At 46.6% G+C, this 13,276-nt stretch overlaps 1 protein-coding gene and 1 non-coding gene across 2 annotated transcripts; both read left to right on the top strand.

Annotated features, from left to right (window-relative positions):
• Nucleotides 1-1,120: 1,120 nt before the first annotated feature.
• Nucleotides 1,121-9,618, top strand: PNP (purine nucleoside phosphorylase). The gene is made up of 6 exons (XM_034993610.1): nt 1,121-1,329; nt 4,316-4,485; nt 7,370-7,473; nt 7,676-7,851; nt 7,971-8,161; nt 8,953-9,618. Exons 1-6 carry the CDS (start codon nt 1,319-1,321, stop codon nt 9,168-9,170), a joined length of 870 nt encoding a protein of 289 aa, XP_034849501.1. The 5' UTR covers nt 1,121-1,318; the 3' UTR covers nt 9,171-9,618.
• On the top strand, nt 5,271-5,426 carry LOC118003798. Its single transcript, XR_004677429.1, has one exon. It is a non-coding gene; the product is annotated as a U12 minor spliceosomal RNA (small nuclear RNA).
• Nucleotides 9,619-13,276: the final 3,658 nt, after the last annotated feature.

The raw sequence follows: 13,276 nt of genomic DNA, 5'->3' as shown, positions 1-13,276 counted from the left end.
TCCTGAAAACCTCTTTGTTGCTGCGACTATATGCTCTCCCTGACATTCATCATCTATAACATTTCACTTTCCCTCCTCTGTGGGACATGACCTTTTAGGAATGAACCTTCTGAGCTAGGTGGACAACAGATGATCCTATGGTTGATCATCAATGCTTTCCAAGGAAAGATCTTGGTCAAAAGGGAAAAATATGGGGCGCCTGGGTGGCTCAGTTGGTTAAGCGACTGCCTTCGGCTCAGGTCATGATCCTGGAGTCCCGGGATGGAGTCCCGGGATGGAGTCCCACATCGGGCTCCCTGCTCGGCAGGGAGTCTGCTTCTCCCTCTAACCCTACCCCCTCTTGCACTCTCTCTCTCAAATAAATAAATTTAAAAAATCTTAAAAAGGGGAGAATATGAAGCGAAAAATCTGAAATGGAATCATTCCTGTCAGGAAAAATGGAGCCAGGAAGCTATTAAGGAAGTGGGGCTTATGTAGTGCACCTCCGAACGGAGCATAAACTTTATAGTTCATTGCCAAACTGCAACATCTTGGCTTCTTGCAGTCCCAGAAGGCAAACTGGAAACTCAATGGAAATTAGACTCTTTTGGCCAATCATAATTTTGCAAAACAACTTACGTAAGTCTTCTTGGAATCTCCCCCCACCCCCGGCCTTTTTTTACCCTTTTCCCCTCAGCGGAGGGGAAAACAATTTGGTTTTCCTCCGGAATCCAAGTCTCCCAAACTGTAGTTCCTAAGACCCCAAATAAATTTGTGTTTGCCTTGCAGCCTCACTGCAAATTTTGTGTGACACCACTCAGACACGGGCTCACTTAATTTTATTCTGCAGTTGCAAGATGTAAGGTTTAAATTCTTGTCTTTTCAAATCTCTCGCGGTTTGCTCTAGACACAACCGGCAATGGGGTTACAGATCAAAGGTTTCGGGGCTCTCCTCGGGCTTCTAGCCCTCTTCTCGCAGAGGCTTCCTTGAGGGAAACTTTGGCCTCGCAAACGGAAGTGAGGGCAGGGATGCAGTGCTAGAAGCCTCCAGCGGGTGGGGTGGGGCTCGAGTCGGGTTCCAGCGTTGGAAAGAACTCAGATTAAGTTGTTAGCCCAGCCTTGGGCAGTTGAATCTGGGTGTGTCACCATGGAGATGGGGGCCGGCTTGCGTGTTCGGCTGCCATTGGCTGGGGACTCCGGGCTGGGATAGAAGCCAGCCGCGAGTAACTGCAGACACTGTGCACCGCGCTCCCGGCGAGAACTGCTCAGCGCGGCGCTGCTCAGCGGACGGGATCCCAGAGGCCAAGGGCGGGCTCCTCGAGAGGGCGGAGGCGGCACCATGGAGAAGCGGTGAGGCGGCCACCAGGCCCGGGGAACCTGGGGGGGCGGGGAATGGTTGTCACCGAGACCTGGAAGCCCGATACCGGGCCCCCAGGGGGCCACGGGGGGGCACGAGTGCCCGGGAGAGGCAGAGAGGCCTGGCGGGGAGCCAGGTGTCGGGGCAGGGCGGCAGAGCAGTGGGGCGGCAGGAATCGAGCAGGGCTGGCGTCGCGGGAGCAGGAAGGGGACCCGTGTATGTAGTACGGTGTAGTCTGCTTGGGAAAGGAGCCGGTGTGTTTGTGCGTGCGCGCGCGCACTGAGGTGCAGGTGTCGCGGGGAGGCTTACTCCGTATCCCCCAGCCACCCCGACACGCACACAGGGAAGAGGTCTTCCCACCCCGTGTGCTTGTCACAGATTCCCGTTGTAGGTTCTAGGTAAAGCGGCGAGATTCTTCCGGTGCCTGCATTCCGAGGAGAGAGAGCTCAAGTCCCACACACCTTTCCTTCCTTCCGAATTGGAGATTCAATTAAAATAAGTTGGAGTCGGGGCGTCTGGCTGGCTCAGTCCGTAGAGTATGTGACTCTTAATCTCAGAGTCGTAAGTTCAAGCCCCACCTTGGGCGTGGAGTCTACTTAAAATTAAAAAAAAAAAAAAAAATTTTTTTTTTTAAGATTTTAGTTATTTATTTGAGAGAGAATGCGCGCAGGAGGAGGGGGGAGGGGAGAGCGACAGGGAGAAGCTGACTTCCTGCTGAGTAAGGAGCTCAAGGGCGGACTCGATTAGGGGACCCGAAGATCATGACCCGAGCCCCATGATCCGAAGTGAGTCCCTTAACGACTGAGCCACCCAGGCGCCCACCGACCCCCCATTTTTTTTTTTTTAATAAGTTGGGGATGGAGTCTCCAAGGAGAGAAGGAAATCCTTATTTATTGAACTGAGCAAAAGATTGTGCATTCCTCTCACTTCACACCTTTGAAAACTCTTCCGTCTGCTTTGGTCCCAGAAATCCCATTCCAAGTCACTGGCTTTAGGGATCGTGGTAACTCTTGGATGCACCGGGATCCAGCGTGTTCTTGGGAGACTGATGGCCCATGAAGAAGTTTGAATAAGGTGTTGCTAGATATGCTAGGTGTCCAGGGCTTCTCACTTCTTTCATTTCCTTTGCATCTCTTGGGGATGCTATTTGATTAACTTTTTACCATTTCGTTGCTTCTCTGCATCATCCTGTGGCCCCAGATCCATTGTCCCCACCCCCGTCCCTTTGCCCAGCTACTTCCCTGAGGGTAGCCTGTTGTACCGTAGAGTCATCTAGTTTCAAGGCCTCTGCTTTTGAAGAAAAGGATTTCCTTAGGAGGTTTGGTTAGCTGTCTTCAGCTCTTGTCACACCTCAGTCCCACTCCCCTCTCCCCCAGTCTTTGGTTTTTCCAGATGGGTGTTTGAGAATTGGATTGGATTGTGAGAAAAATTCTGAGTTGGTTCTTGGGGACGTATGGGTTCTGGGTAAGCATCAGTGGTTAGGTCTCTAAAGAGCAAAGAACCTTGAAGGAGAAAGGAGATAAAGAGAGCAGGATGGAGCACACTGGCAGGGGCGAAAGTGGGAGAAAGGTTCAAGTACTATGGACCTGAACCCTGATTTATGGAGTCTAGGGCCTTTGGAACTTACAGATAAGTTTCTAATTCATTTTCTTTTTTTTTTTTTTTAAGATTTTATTTATTTATTTGACAGAGAGAGACATAGCAAGAGCAGGAACACAAGCAGGGGGAGTGGGAGAGGGAGAAGCAGGCTTCCCGCTGAGCAGGGAGCCCGATGCGGGACTCGATCCCAGGACCCTGGGACCATGACCCGAGCCGAGGGCAGACGCTTAACGACTGAGCCACCCAGGCGCCCCTCTAATTCATTTTCAAACTGCACCTATAAAATAGGTGGGGATGATGGCGATCCTTTGCTTTATACTTGAGGAAAGACTTTGAAACACAGGTTATTTGCTTAAAAAGACAAAATTGAGACTAGAATCCAGATTGAGTTCTGCTTTCCTCTAGACCAGAAATAACTAAACCTGGTTTTTGAATCAGAATTACCTAACACTTCTGTAAAAAATACAGATCCTCGGGACTCTCCCCAGAATTCTGGATCTCTAGGGGTGGGCTCCAGAATTTGTATTTTTAACCAGCTGCTGCTGAGAAACTTGAGGCGGTCAGTTCTGTTTCAGCCATTGACAACAAATTCTGCTTTTTTGTGCTTACCTGGTCGCTGGTCTTGAATTACCCTTTGCAGTTACATATGACAGGGTCTGTATTGGTCTGGGTGTACCAGAAATATGGATGTGGGGGAACTAACTGGCACATAGATTTCTACCAGGAGTGTTCCCATTTCCTTTTTTTGTTTTTTTTTTCGGCGGTGGGGGAGGTTAACCAAAAAAAGTATTTGTCTGAGGGAGGATGTGGAGGGTAAGGGTCCAAAAGGAAATTGGGTTTATTCCTGCCCTCAGGGTAGTCTTAATTACATTTTGAGTATCCTTTGTGATAGATAGGGTAGGAGGATTGCATTGGGCTTGTCATTGCCCTAAAGAAGGTCTAATCCTGAAACCCGGCCCTTTTAGCCTCCTTGATTTGATTATTTCACTGTACTTCTCTGTAGAATCTATAGGCCCTTCCTCTCTAAATCTTTGCCATTAAGAGAGATATTAAACCTGCCAGTGATCGCAAAACTACAGTTGGGGCTGGGAGGTGGAAACATAGGTATCATTAACTTTTGCCCGGCTCTGGAATGAGGAGGGAGTTTCCCAGCAGTCTTTTCTCGGTGGGTCTGATTCAGAAAGAGGAGTGGGTGGGTGGATGAGCTTAGTGTGGCGCCTCCTGAGAGCAAGGATCCTCCTCTCTGGGGCAGCTCTTTGGCTAGCTTCTGTGTCCCCTACCACCCCGGCACACCTCCCAGCCTTTCTGCACCGAAGGTCATTAGTCTGTGATGCCCTTGGGATGGGAAAGAAACTTACCTTGATTTTACTTTTCTCCTAGATTTATGTATGATGATTATCAGAAGACGAGTGAATGGCTTCTGTGCCACACCAAGCACCGACCTCAAGTGGCAGTCATCTGTGGCTCTGGGTTAGGAAATCTGGTCAATAAATTAACTGACAGCCAGAGCTTTGACTACAGCGAGATTCCAAACTTTCCCCAAAGTACAGGTACTGGCAGGGGGCCGCGAAGGATGGGACCGAAGGATACTGATGGGATGCCGATGAGAAGGCATGCTTCTCTCATGCCTGCACCCACTGGCCTGTACAGCATTTGACTCAAGACAATTTGGTTACTACGGGAGGGGAAAAAAAGGCCACCACGAATCAGAATGACTTTAGAAATCCCCCCAGTAGAAATTTCATAACACACAGGGCATGTGTGCGGCAGGGGTACCACGTGATGACATATTTCCGGTGCTGTAATGATTCTGAACTCCGTAAAGCTTTGCAGCACCTCACTCCCATGCTGTTCCCCGCCACACACCATGTAGTCAGCACATCTACACAGCCCCTCTCATTTCTTCAGTCTGCAGATTAAATGGAAAAAGTAGTGCCCGTAACCTCCCAGGACAGTCAGGCGAGCCCTGTCCTACGTCTTCCTGCCATTCCCAATCTCCCCAGCTCTAGTTCCTGTCCCAGGATAAGGCACACACAAGTGCACAGCAATAAATGAACACACAGACTGCCATGTTCTTGTAGACCTGATTCACACTGATCCTTTGGAGGGGGAAAGCAGCAGATGGCCCCTATGCACATGGAGCTCTGTGGGATCTGAGGATAGCATATCCAGCAACCTAATAGCAGCTAGAAAACTCTGAGGCTACCCCTTAGAAAAGAGGCAGGTAGGGAGTACCTGATGGGTTCAGTGGGTAGAGTATGCAACTCTTGGTCTCAGGGTTGGGACTTCAAATCTCATGTTTGGGGTAGAGTTTACTTAAAAAGGGGGGGAAGCCATATCTTCAATTTATGAATAAGGAAAATAACAAATTGGGGTGATGCCCGAATCCTCAATGCTAATGTGAGATGAATTTTTGAGCGGGTAAAGATTGCCCCTAAGGTGACGCGCCTACTTTGCAAGATGCCTGGGAGTCGCAAGGCTCATCCCCCCGTGTGAAAGGGGTCGAGCAGGAGCAGATCGCGACTCCCAGAGGTTGGGAAGTGCCTATTTCCTATAAGTAATAAACTGGGTTAACTCCGGGGTTTATGGGCCCCCTGTGGGCAACCCCTGGAGCGGCCCGCACTTCCCTTCACTATTCTCCCATGTTGGCTGAATCTCTTAATTTACCAACATTTTTCTATTTTACCACCTGTGAAACTCTATTTTTATCTATGGATCATGAACCTTAGGTTAGTGACCTTAGCCAGTTCTCTGAGGAAAAGAGAGGGAAGGGCGGAGAGGCCAGATAAAATAAGGGCAAGGGTAGTTTATTTGATTTGCTTATTAATTCTCAGATAACTAACATCCATTGGTTTATTTATTAATGTTATAAATTTCTACCTTCCTTCCCTTTTTCTCCAGAGAATTAAGACTTTGCACAGATATTTTTCAAACCCTATGGAGCAAGATTGGGAGACCAGAGCAGGGAGGTGGGAGTGGGGGTTGGGGCAAGAAGTATTAAAAAGAGGGGGAGGGTGGGGCGTCTGGGTGGCTCAGAGCCCTTGACTCTTGGTTTCAGCTCAGGTCTGATCTCAGAGTTGTAAGATGGAGCCCAGAATCCTGTTGGCGTTCAGTAGGGAGTCTGCTTAAGACTCCTTCTCCCTCTGACTCTCCCCCTGTGCGCGCTCTCTCTCTCTTTCAAATAAATAAATCTTTAAAAAGATAGAGGGAGGGCAAAGTTTTCTTTTTTTTTTTTCCAAAATTTTTTTAAAGATTTTATTTATTTATTTGACACAGAGAGAGACACAGGGAGAGAGGGAACACAAGCAGGGGGAGTGGGAGAGGGCGAAGCAGGCTTCCCGCTGAGCGGAGAGCCCGATGCGGGGCTCGATCCCAGGACCCTGGGATCATGATCTGAGCTGAAGGCAGACGCTTAACCGACTGAGCCACCCAGGTGCCCTGGAGGGCAAAGTTTTCTGAGGGAGATAACAATGATATTGGCTCCGCCTGTCCTCTCCCACCCCAAGAAGGGTGCTGCACTAAGTGATTAGTGGATTAATTTTTAGACTTTATCTATCGACCTATTTGCTTATACTTTTCGGTTTCCTAACTCTGTTATCTCTGCTCTATTACTGGCAGTTTTTTTTTTACAAGCTCTTTTATCTCTGACCATCCCTCAACTCTTCCTCTTGATTTGGGTCCCTCTCTCACACCACACATTCCCTCCAGGATAGGTGGTCCGGTCCATTAGAGGAGAAATGCCAGAGAAGGGAAATGGTAATAGTTGTTCTTATGTCCTGTGTGGAGAGTTATTTTGCCCTCCCACATCCCTGCAGGCCCCATCAGGGGCATGTATTCCTACAGGACTGTTTTGTGGGTCATAATGGAGGAGACTTAGATGGGTCCAAACTCAGCCCCTTTGCCCTGCCGTTCAGTAGCCTCTTTGGGAAGCCAGAATATACCATGAGCTCCCTTTCAAGAGTGAGGAGGCACATGGTTTAGTTAGGGTAAGAAACAAGATAACACATTTTGAGAATTTTAAAATTTTTGGAAAAGTGATCTGTAATGACTGCATTCACTGCAATTATTATTACCCACTTATTCTATTTTTTACTCACTTTCATTCTCTTATAGTATGGCTTCCTCATTCTTTTGAAGTTTCTTTAAAAATACCTCTCCTTCCTTTGCCTTGATATATGGTTCACATTGAACATCCTTACCTTCACATAGTCCCAATCTCAGGATGTACTTATATACTTATTTGTAGGCTTATGATTGATTTATTTCTGTCTCCACCAGACTTCAGCTTTCTGAAAGCAGAGATAATAATGTTTCTTGGGCTTAATTATGGCCTCACATGTTGAGCGCAATGAGTTGGCTGGTAGTGGGTGCTCAGTGGATATGTGTTCTGTGAAAGCATCACCCCATTCTTTCTCCTTTCTATTTTACATACAGTGCCTGGTCATGCTGGTCGACTGGTGTTTGGGTTCCTGAATGGCAGGGCCTGTGTGATGATGCAGGGCAGGTTCCACATGTACGAAGGCTACTCGATCTGGAAGGTAAATCAGGGGCATAGCCTGGATGGATCTGGAAGAAGGGGGAGAGAGTTCTCAATCCTATTTTATTGCCTAGCTGCCTAGGCTAGATAGATTTTGGTCCCCTCCTTTCTCCTCTTTCCTGATCTATATCTTGCATATCTGTGTGGGTGGATTGATGAAATGTTAAAGAACACTTTCTGATCTTTTATCTTGGGCTCATAAGGTGACATTCCCGGTGAGGGTTTTCTTCCTTATGGGCGTGGACACCCTAGTGGTCACCAATGCTGCTGGAGGACTCAACCCTGAGTTTGAGGTCGGAGATATCATGCTCATCCGTGATCACATCAACTTACCTGGCTTCAGTGGTGTGAACCCTCTCATAGGGCCCAATGACGGAAGGTGTGTATCTTGCCTTTTAATTTTTTTTTTTATAGCTGGGTAGGGTTCAAAGACTTGTCTGGGAGTCAGGAGAGGGCTCATGTGGTTGCAATAATCTGAGATTCCAACCTGTGCCCTAGGTTTGGACTTCGTTTTCCTGCCATGTCCGATGCCTATGACCGGGATATGCGGCAGAAGGCTCACAGGGCCTGGCAACAGATGGGGGAGCAGAGGGAGCTGAAGGAAGGCACCTACGTGATGGTGGCAGGCCCGTCTTTTGAGACTGTGGCTGAATCTTGGCTGCTTCAGAAGCTGGGGGCGGATGCTGTTGGTGAGAAGGGGAACGTGGCTGGAGGCTTGAAGAGGGAGGGACGTGGTAAAAGTAGGGATGGAAAGGGATCAAAGATTACAGACCTGGATGGTAAGTTGAGAGAGGATCTAACTTAAGGGAAGATTGAGTTAAACTGATTTGAAAGGTGTTGAGATTTGGTGTGTTGTCAGCCTCAAACCTCCCCCCGCAGCCCTTAGGGCTTTAATGGCTATAATGCTGATGCCCCATCCACGATTCCATACTAGTTCTAAGGATTATTCTAAGAAATAGTATTATAGCCACTTTGTGTACCTCTGGCTGCAAGATGGAGCTGCATCCTTAGAACTGACTTCAAAATGACCAGAAACAGATGTAGAAGTAATGATAATATTTGTAAGTAATGTGTAAGGCCCTCTGAGGCCCCACTCTTTGAAGCAATACAGAACAACCTAAGCTAGACAGGAAATTAGCTGCTTCTTTGGATTTTTTTTTTTTTTTAAGATTTTATTTATTTATTTGACAGACAGAGATAGCGAGAGAGGGAACACAAGCAGGGGAGTGGGAGAGGGAGACGCAGGCTTCCCGCGGAGCAGGGAGCCCCTGCCCGATGCGGGGCTCGATCCCAGGACCCTGGGATCGTGACCTGAGCCGAAGGCAGACGCTTAACAACTAAGCTGCCCAGGTGCCCCTCTTTGGATGATTTTTTGAGATGTTAAATTGTCAGTGAGGTAATGAATGGAGATGAGGCCAAAGGGTGAAGAAAAGAGTCCTTTGAGGATCCTGACGGTTGATTTCCTCTTTCTCCTCATCAGGCATGAGCACAGTACCAGAAGTTATAGTTGCAAGGCATTGTGGACTTCGAGTCTTTGGCTTCTCCCTCATCACTAACAAAGTCATCTTGGATTATGAAGCCCAGGAGAAGGCCAATCATGAGGAAGTACTAGAGGCTGGGAGACAAGCAGCACAAAAACTGGAACGCTTTGTCTCTATTCTTATGACCAGTATTCCACCACCTGCCAAAGCCAGCTAACCAGCCCTGGAGTGGTCTGGTCTCTCCATAATGGGATCCAAGTAGCTACTACATACTTCGGCCCCTTGCTGGGGTCACGTGCCTCTGCCCTTCAGTAGTAGGAAAAGAGAGAGAAAGATCCCTATCCTTCACCTCCCCCATTTCTCCCACCAGACCCTTCTGCACTGGCTCTTTTGCTCAGTTATCTCAAAGCAGTTAATCATCTCCTTCCCCCCCTCCCCACCAAGAGCTGGAACCCAACCCCTGCTGTGTCTGTGCCCTGGGTGTGACTTGGCTGTTGAACTTGGCACGGTAGCTACTGCTGTCCTTTTGCTGTAACGCTTTCACATTCCTGGGGACTTGGTTCTGCCTCCTCCAAAGCACTAGAGCCCACACGGGGGCTGGCCCAGTCCAATACCCCTTGGAGTTTTGTATTACCCTATTTTAAGAATAAAAAGATGAAATAATATATTTTTTGTGCATATATATTTGAATAATATAAAATAATATATTTTTTGGGATGAGGGTAGGGGCACAGGCCGAGTTTGGCATGAAAGACTGAGATCCCATGTCTTGTGTGACTATCTGCTTCTGAGACAAGCAGCTAAGAACAATGAGGTGGTGTGTGAACGCACGGAAGGAGGAAAGATACAGATGTTAGAAGATAAAGAAAGAAGGGCTAACGACTGGCACAAGAGGGCCCCTTTCCTCAGACCAGTCTTGCCTCTGTCCTTTGCCTTCTGATTGTTTCATGCCTGTCTATAAGTCTCATGAGTATCTGAACTGCTTCACTGGTCTCAGCTGTTCCACAGTTGCTATTTTCTTCTTAAGGCCTGATGATATTTCCTGTTGGTTTCTTTCTTCTCCCCTACTCTAACTTCTGCCGTAATTAACGGCAACCCTACATTCCTTCTCTGCATTCTGGCAATGCAGTGGCGAATACCTCTTTCTCTACTACAGTCACCCCGCTGCAGATTAGAGTCCTGCCAGGCCCAGGCAGACCTGTGAAGTTGGCTCATGCTTCGCTTCTCTTTGAGCCCCTCCTTCCGTCCTATTGCTTCATTTCTGGGTTCTAATCTTTCTCTTCACTTTTGCTTGGTCAGAACCCGCCTGTGACACAGCATCCAGGCATTGCCCTTTGCTGGCTCGCTGCACTATTCTATGCACTTATCAATTTGCATGCAGCTGGCCCGTGTGTCGCAAAACCACGCTACTCTCCCAGACCCCTTTGCCTTTTGAGAAAAGATCGAGTTGGATGAGCCACTAATAGTAGTGATATGTCAGTTGTCCATTGAAAACTTTTAAAAACCTCTGAAATCATCCTTTGTTTGGTAACTGACCTACCTACCTGAGTCCAGCACAAAGAAAAAGCGTTCTGGAGTGGCCCTGTCCCCACTCTCTATCTCGTCAGTTCTTTGTACCTCCAGCAGCTCTAAAACCCTCCCTGGATCTTTAGGCGCTCTGCTAGCATTTGCCATGTGTCCATGAGAGCTGGTTTAGAGGGAAGTACTGTGTGTCCTTCAGATATATATGGACTCTAACTTGTTCATTTAATGAGATGGTTTATAAACGGTTTTTTTTAATCAAGTTATTGAATTACCTCTATAACACACTCAGCCAAGAAAATGTTAAATGGAGAATATGACAATGGTCCTCTTAACTGCCCTTCAGTCTTAAGAAAGATGCATTTGTGAAACCATTAACTGTTAATAGAAGATGGTAGAAAATATGTACAAGTTAAATAGAATGGGAGCCTAACAGATAGACCAATTGCATACACAGGACCTTGAGGATTGGGTTGTTGAAGGAAAGTTTCATAGAAAACTTTGAGTTCAGTCCTAAAGGATGGAAGGGAAGAAAAGGATTTCACACCAGGTGAGCCAAAGCACAGAGCTATAAAAAGCACTAGACATGTTCATGGGTCACTGTCCCAACAGGTGTGATGAGAACAGAGGACATGAAGGCTCTAATGAGACACGGGCAAACATATTTGGAGGTTAGAAGGAGAACACATTTGGTGTTCGGCTTTCTTAGCCCTGATTTGCCTCATGGTGAGATGTCTCAGGAATGAGAATGGTGCCATCTGAAAAATAGGTCCCAGAAAGACTCAAGTGGAATATTTAAATGCATCTCTAGCTTTTTAGATTTAGTAGTCCGTTTGCCCATTTGCCCTATTCATGATAGAATACTAGATTCAAGAAGAATGCATTTGGCATCCTAATTCAAGAATCTTAATTTTTCAGTTCTAAGTCAAAGTATGAAAAACAGGATTTGCTGACTTTATACAAGTGTTTATTATATTCATGTTGGGCCATTAAATATATTATCATGGTAACAAAACAAAACTGTACGTTCTTTATAGTAAGACTAAGGTACGATAAGGATAGTAGCTATACTATCAGCAAGTACTATTTAATCACGTATAATGAGTATTCTAAATTCACTAGAGTACTAAGTTCAAGGTGTATGGGTTGGAGGGAGAAAACATGAACACAAAATGCCTTCAGTTTCTTTTTTAAAAGCAGCTTTATTGGGGCACCTGGGTGGCTCTGTAGGTTAAGTGTCTGCCTTGGGCTCAGGTCATAATCCCAGTCCTGGTATCGAGACCACCCCACTCCTATCAGGCTCCCTGCTCAGTGGGGAGCCTGCTTCTCCCTCTCCCTCTGCCGCCCGCCCCCATCTCTCAAATAAATAACATCTTAAAAGAAGAATAAAAGCAGCTTTATTGAGATAATTTCCGTACAATAACATCTATCCATTTAAAGTAAATAATTCAATGGCTTTCAGTATTTTCAAAGGTAAGTGTAATCATCCCCACAGTAAATTTTAGAATATTTTCATCAACTCAAAAGGAAACCTTGTACCTTTTAGTTACTCTGCCCCCAACACTCCCTAGCCCCAAGCAACCACTAATCTACTTTCTGTTCTATAGATAGAAGTATTTTGGACCTTTATACGAAGGGAATCATGTGGACTTTGTATCTGGCTTCTTTCCCTTAGCATGTTGTCAAGGTTCATCCAAGTTGTAGCGTGTATCAGTACTTTGTTTCTTTTTATAACCACGTAATATTCCATTGCATGGATATACTGCATTTTATCAAGTATCTTCAAAATGCCAACCAACTCAACCCAAACTGAATGTATCAGTTTAGGTGAGCAAGAAAATAAAAGCAAGTCAAGGGAGATAGGTAATTCAGGGAAGGGTAATTCTTGAAAACAGCCTGTGATGAGACTATTGCTCTCTAGAGGGGCCTGCAAAATGGATTAAAAAAAAAAAAAAGATTTTATTTATTTATTTATTTGAGAGAGAGAGCAGAAGTGGGTGGGGGGCAGAGGGAGAGGGAGAAGCAGACTCCCTGCTGAGCAAGGAACCCAGACACGGGGCTCGCAGACACAGGGCCCGATACCAGGAATCCCAGGACCTGGGATCATGACCTGAGCCGGAGGCAGATGCTTAACCGACTGAGCCACCCAGGCACCCCCCCAAAATGGATTCTCTTTGATCTCAGGATAGGTGTCAAAACATACACTTCAAGGCAGGCTTTCTGCCCTGGCCTTATCATGGTCATCTTTATCAATGCCAATAAAGTTTATTAGTCATGTACTTTGTATATCCTAGACTTTGTATTGTCCTAAAAACCATAAAATAAATTAGTAAAAAGACAAACAGCTTCCAATCTAAATGGGAGACAGGATACATGCATAAAAGAAAAGGTGAATCAGGGGCGCCTGGGTGGCTCAGTTGGTTAAGCGACTGCCTTCGGCTCAGGTCATGATCCTGGAGTCCCGGGATCGAGTCCCGCATCGGGCTCCCTGCTCAGCAGGGAGCCTGCTTCTGCCTCTGACCCTCCCCCCTCTCATGTGCTCTCTCTCGTTCTCTCTGTCTCAAAAAAAAAATCAAAAAAAAAAAAAAGAAAAAGAAAAGGTGAATCAGTTGTGCCCTCTACACCTGCTTTTAGTCTTTTCCTATGTTGTCACCATTTGGAACATTTTTGAAAAAGGAATAATGTGTGAAAAGTAGCATATGCTAAGTGCCAATGATAAAATGTGCTACAGGGATTCAAAGAGAACCAGCAGAGGATGGGGAGTGGGAAGGGGTGGTGAGACTTGAGTTAGGCCTCACAGGA

The sequence above is a fragment of the Mirounga leonina genome, unplaced genomic scaffold (genome assembly GCF_011800145.1).
Source record: "Mirounga leonina isolate KUSES-001 unplaced genomic scaffold, KU_Mleo_1.0 Mir_91, whole genome shotgun sequence".
NCBI lineage: Eukaryota > Metazoa > Chordata > Mammalia > Carnivora > Phocidae > Mirounga > Mirounga leonina.
This window is presented reverse-complemented; position numbering and strand designations above follow the sequence as displayed.

Excerpts from the sequence above, each read along its gene's own strand:
- PNP (XM_034993610.1), top strand. Across the intron at positions 7,852-7,970 it reads ATAGGGCCCAATGACGGAAG|GTTTGGACTTCGTTTTCCTG; the intron begins GTGTGTATCTTG and ends CCTGTGCCCTAG. Across the intron at positions 8,162-8,952 it reads GCTGGGGGCGGATGCTGTTG|GCATGAGCACAGTACCAGAA; the intron begins GTGAGAAGGGGA and ends TCTCCTCATCAG.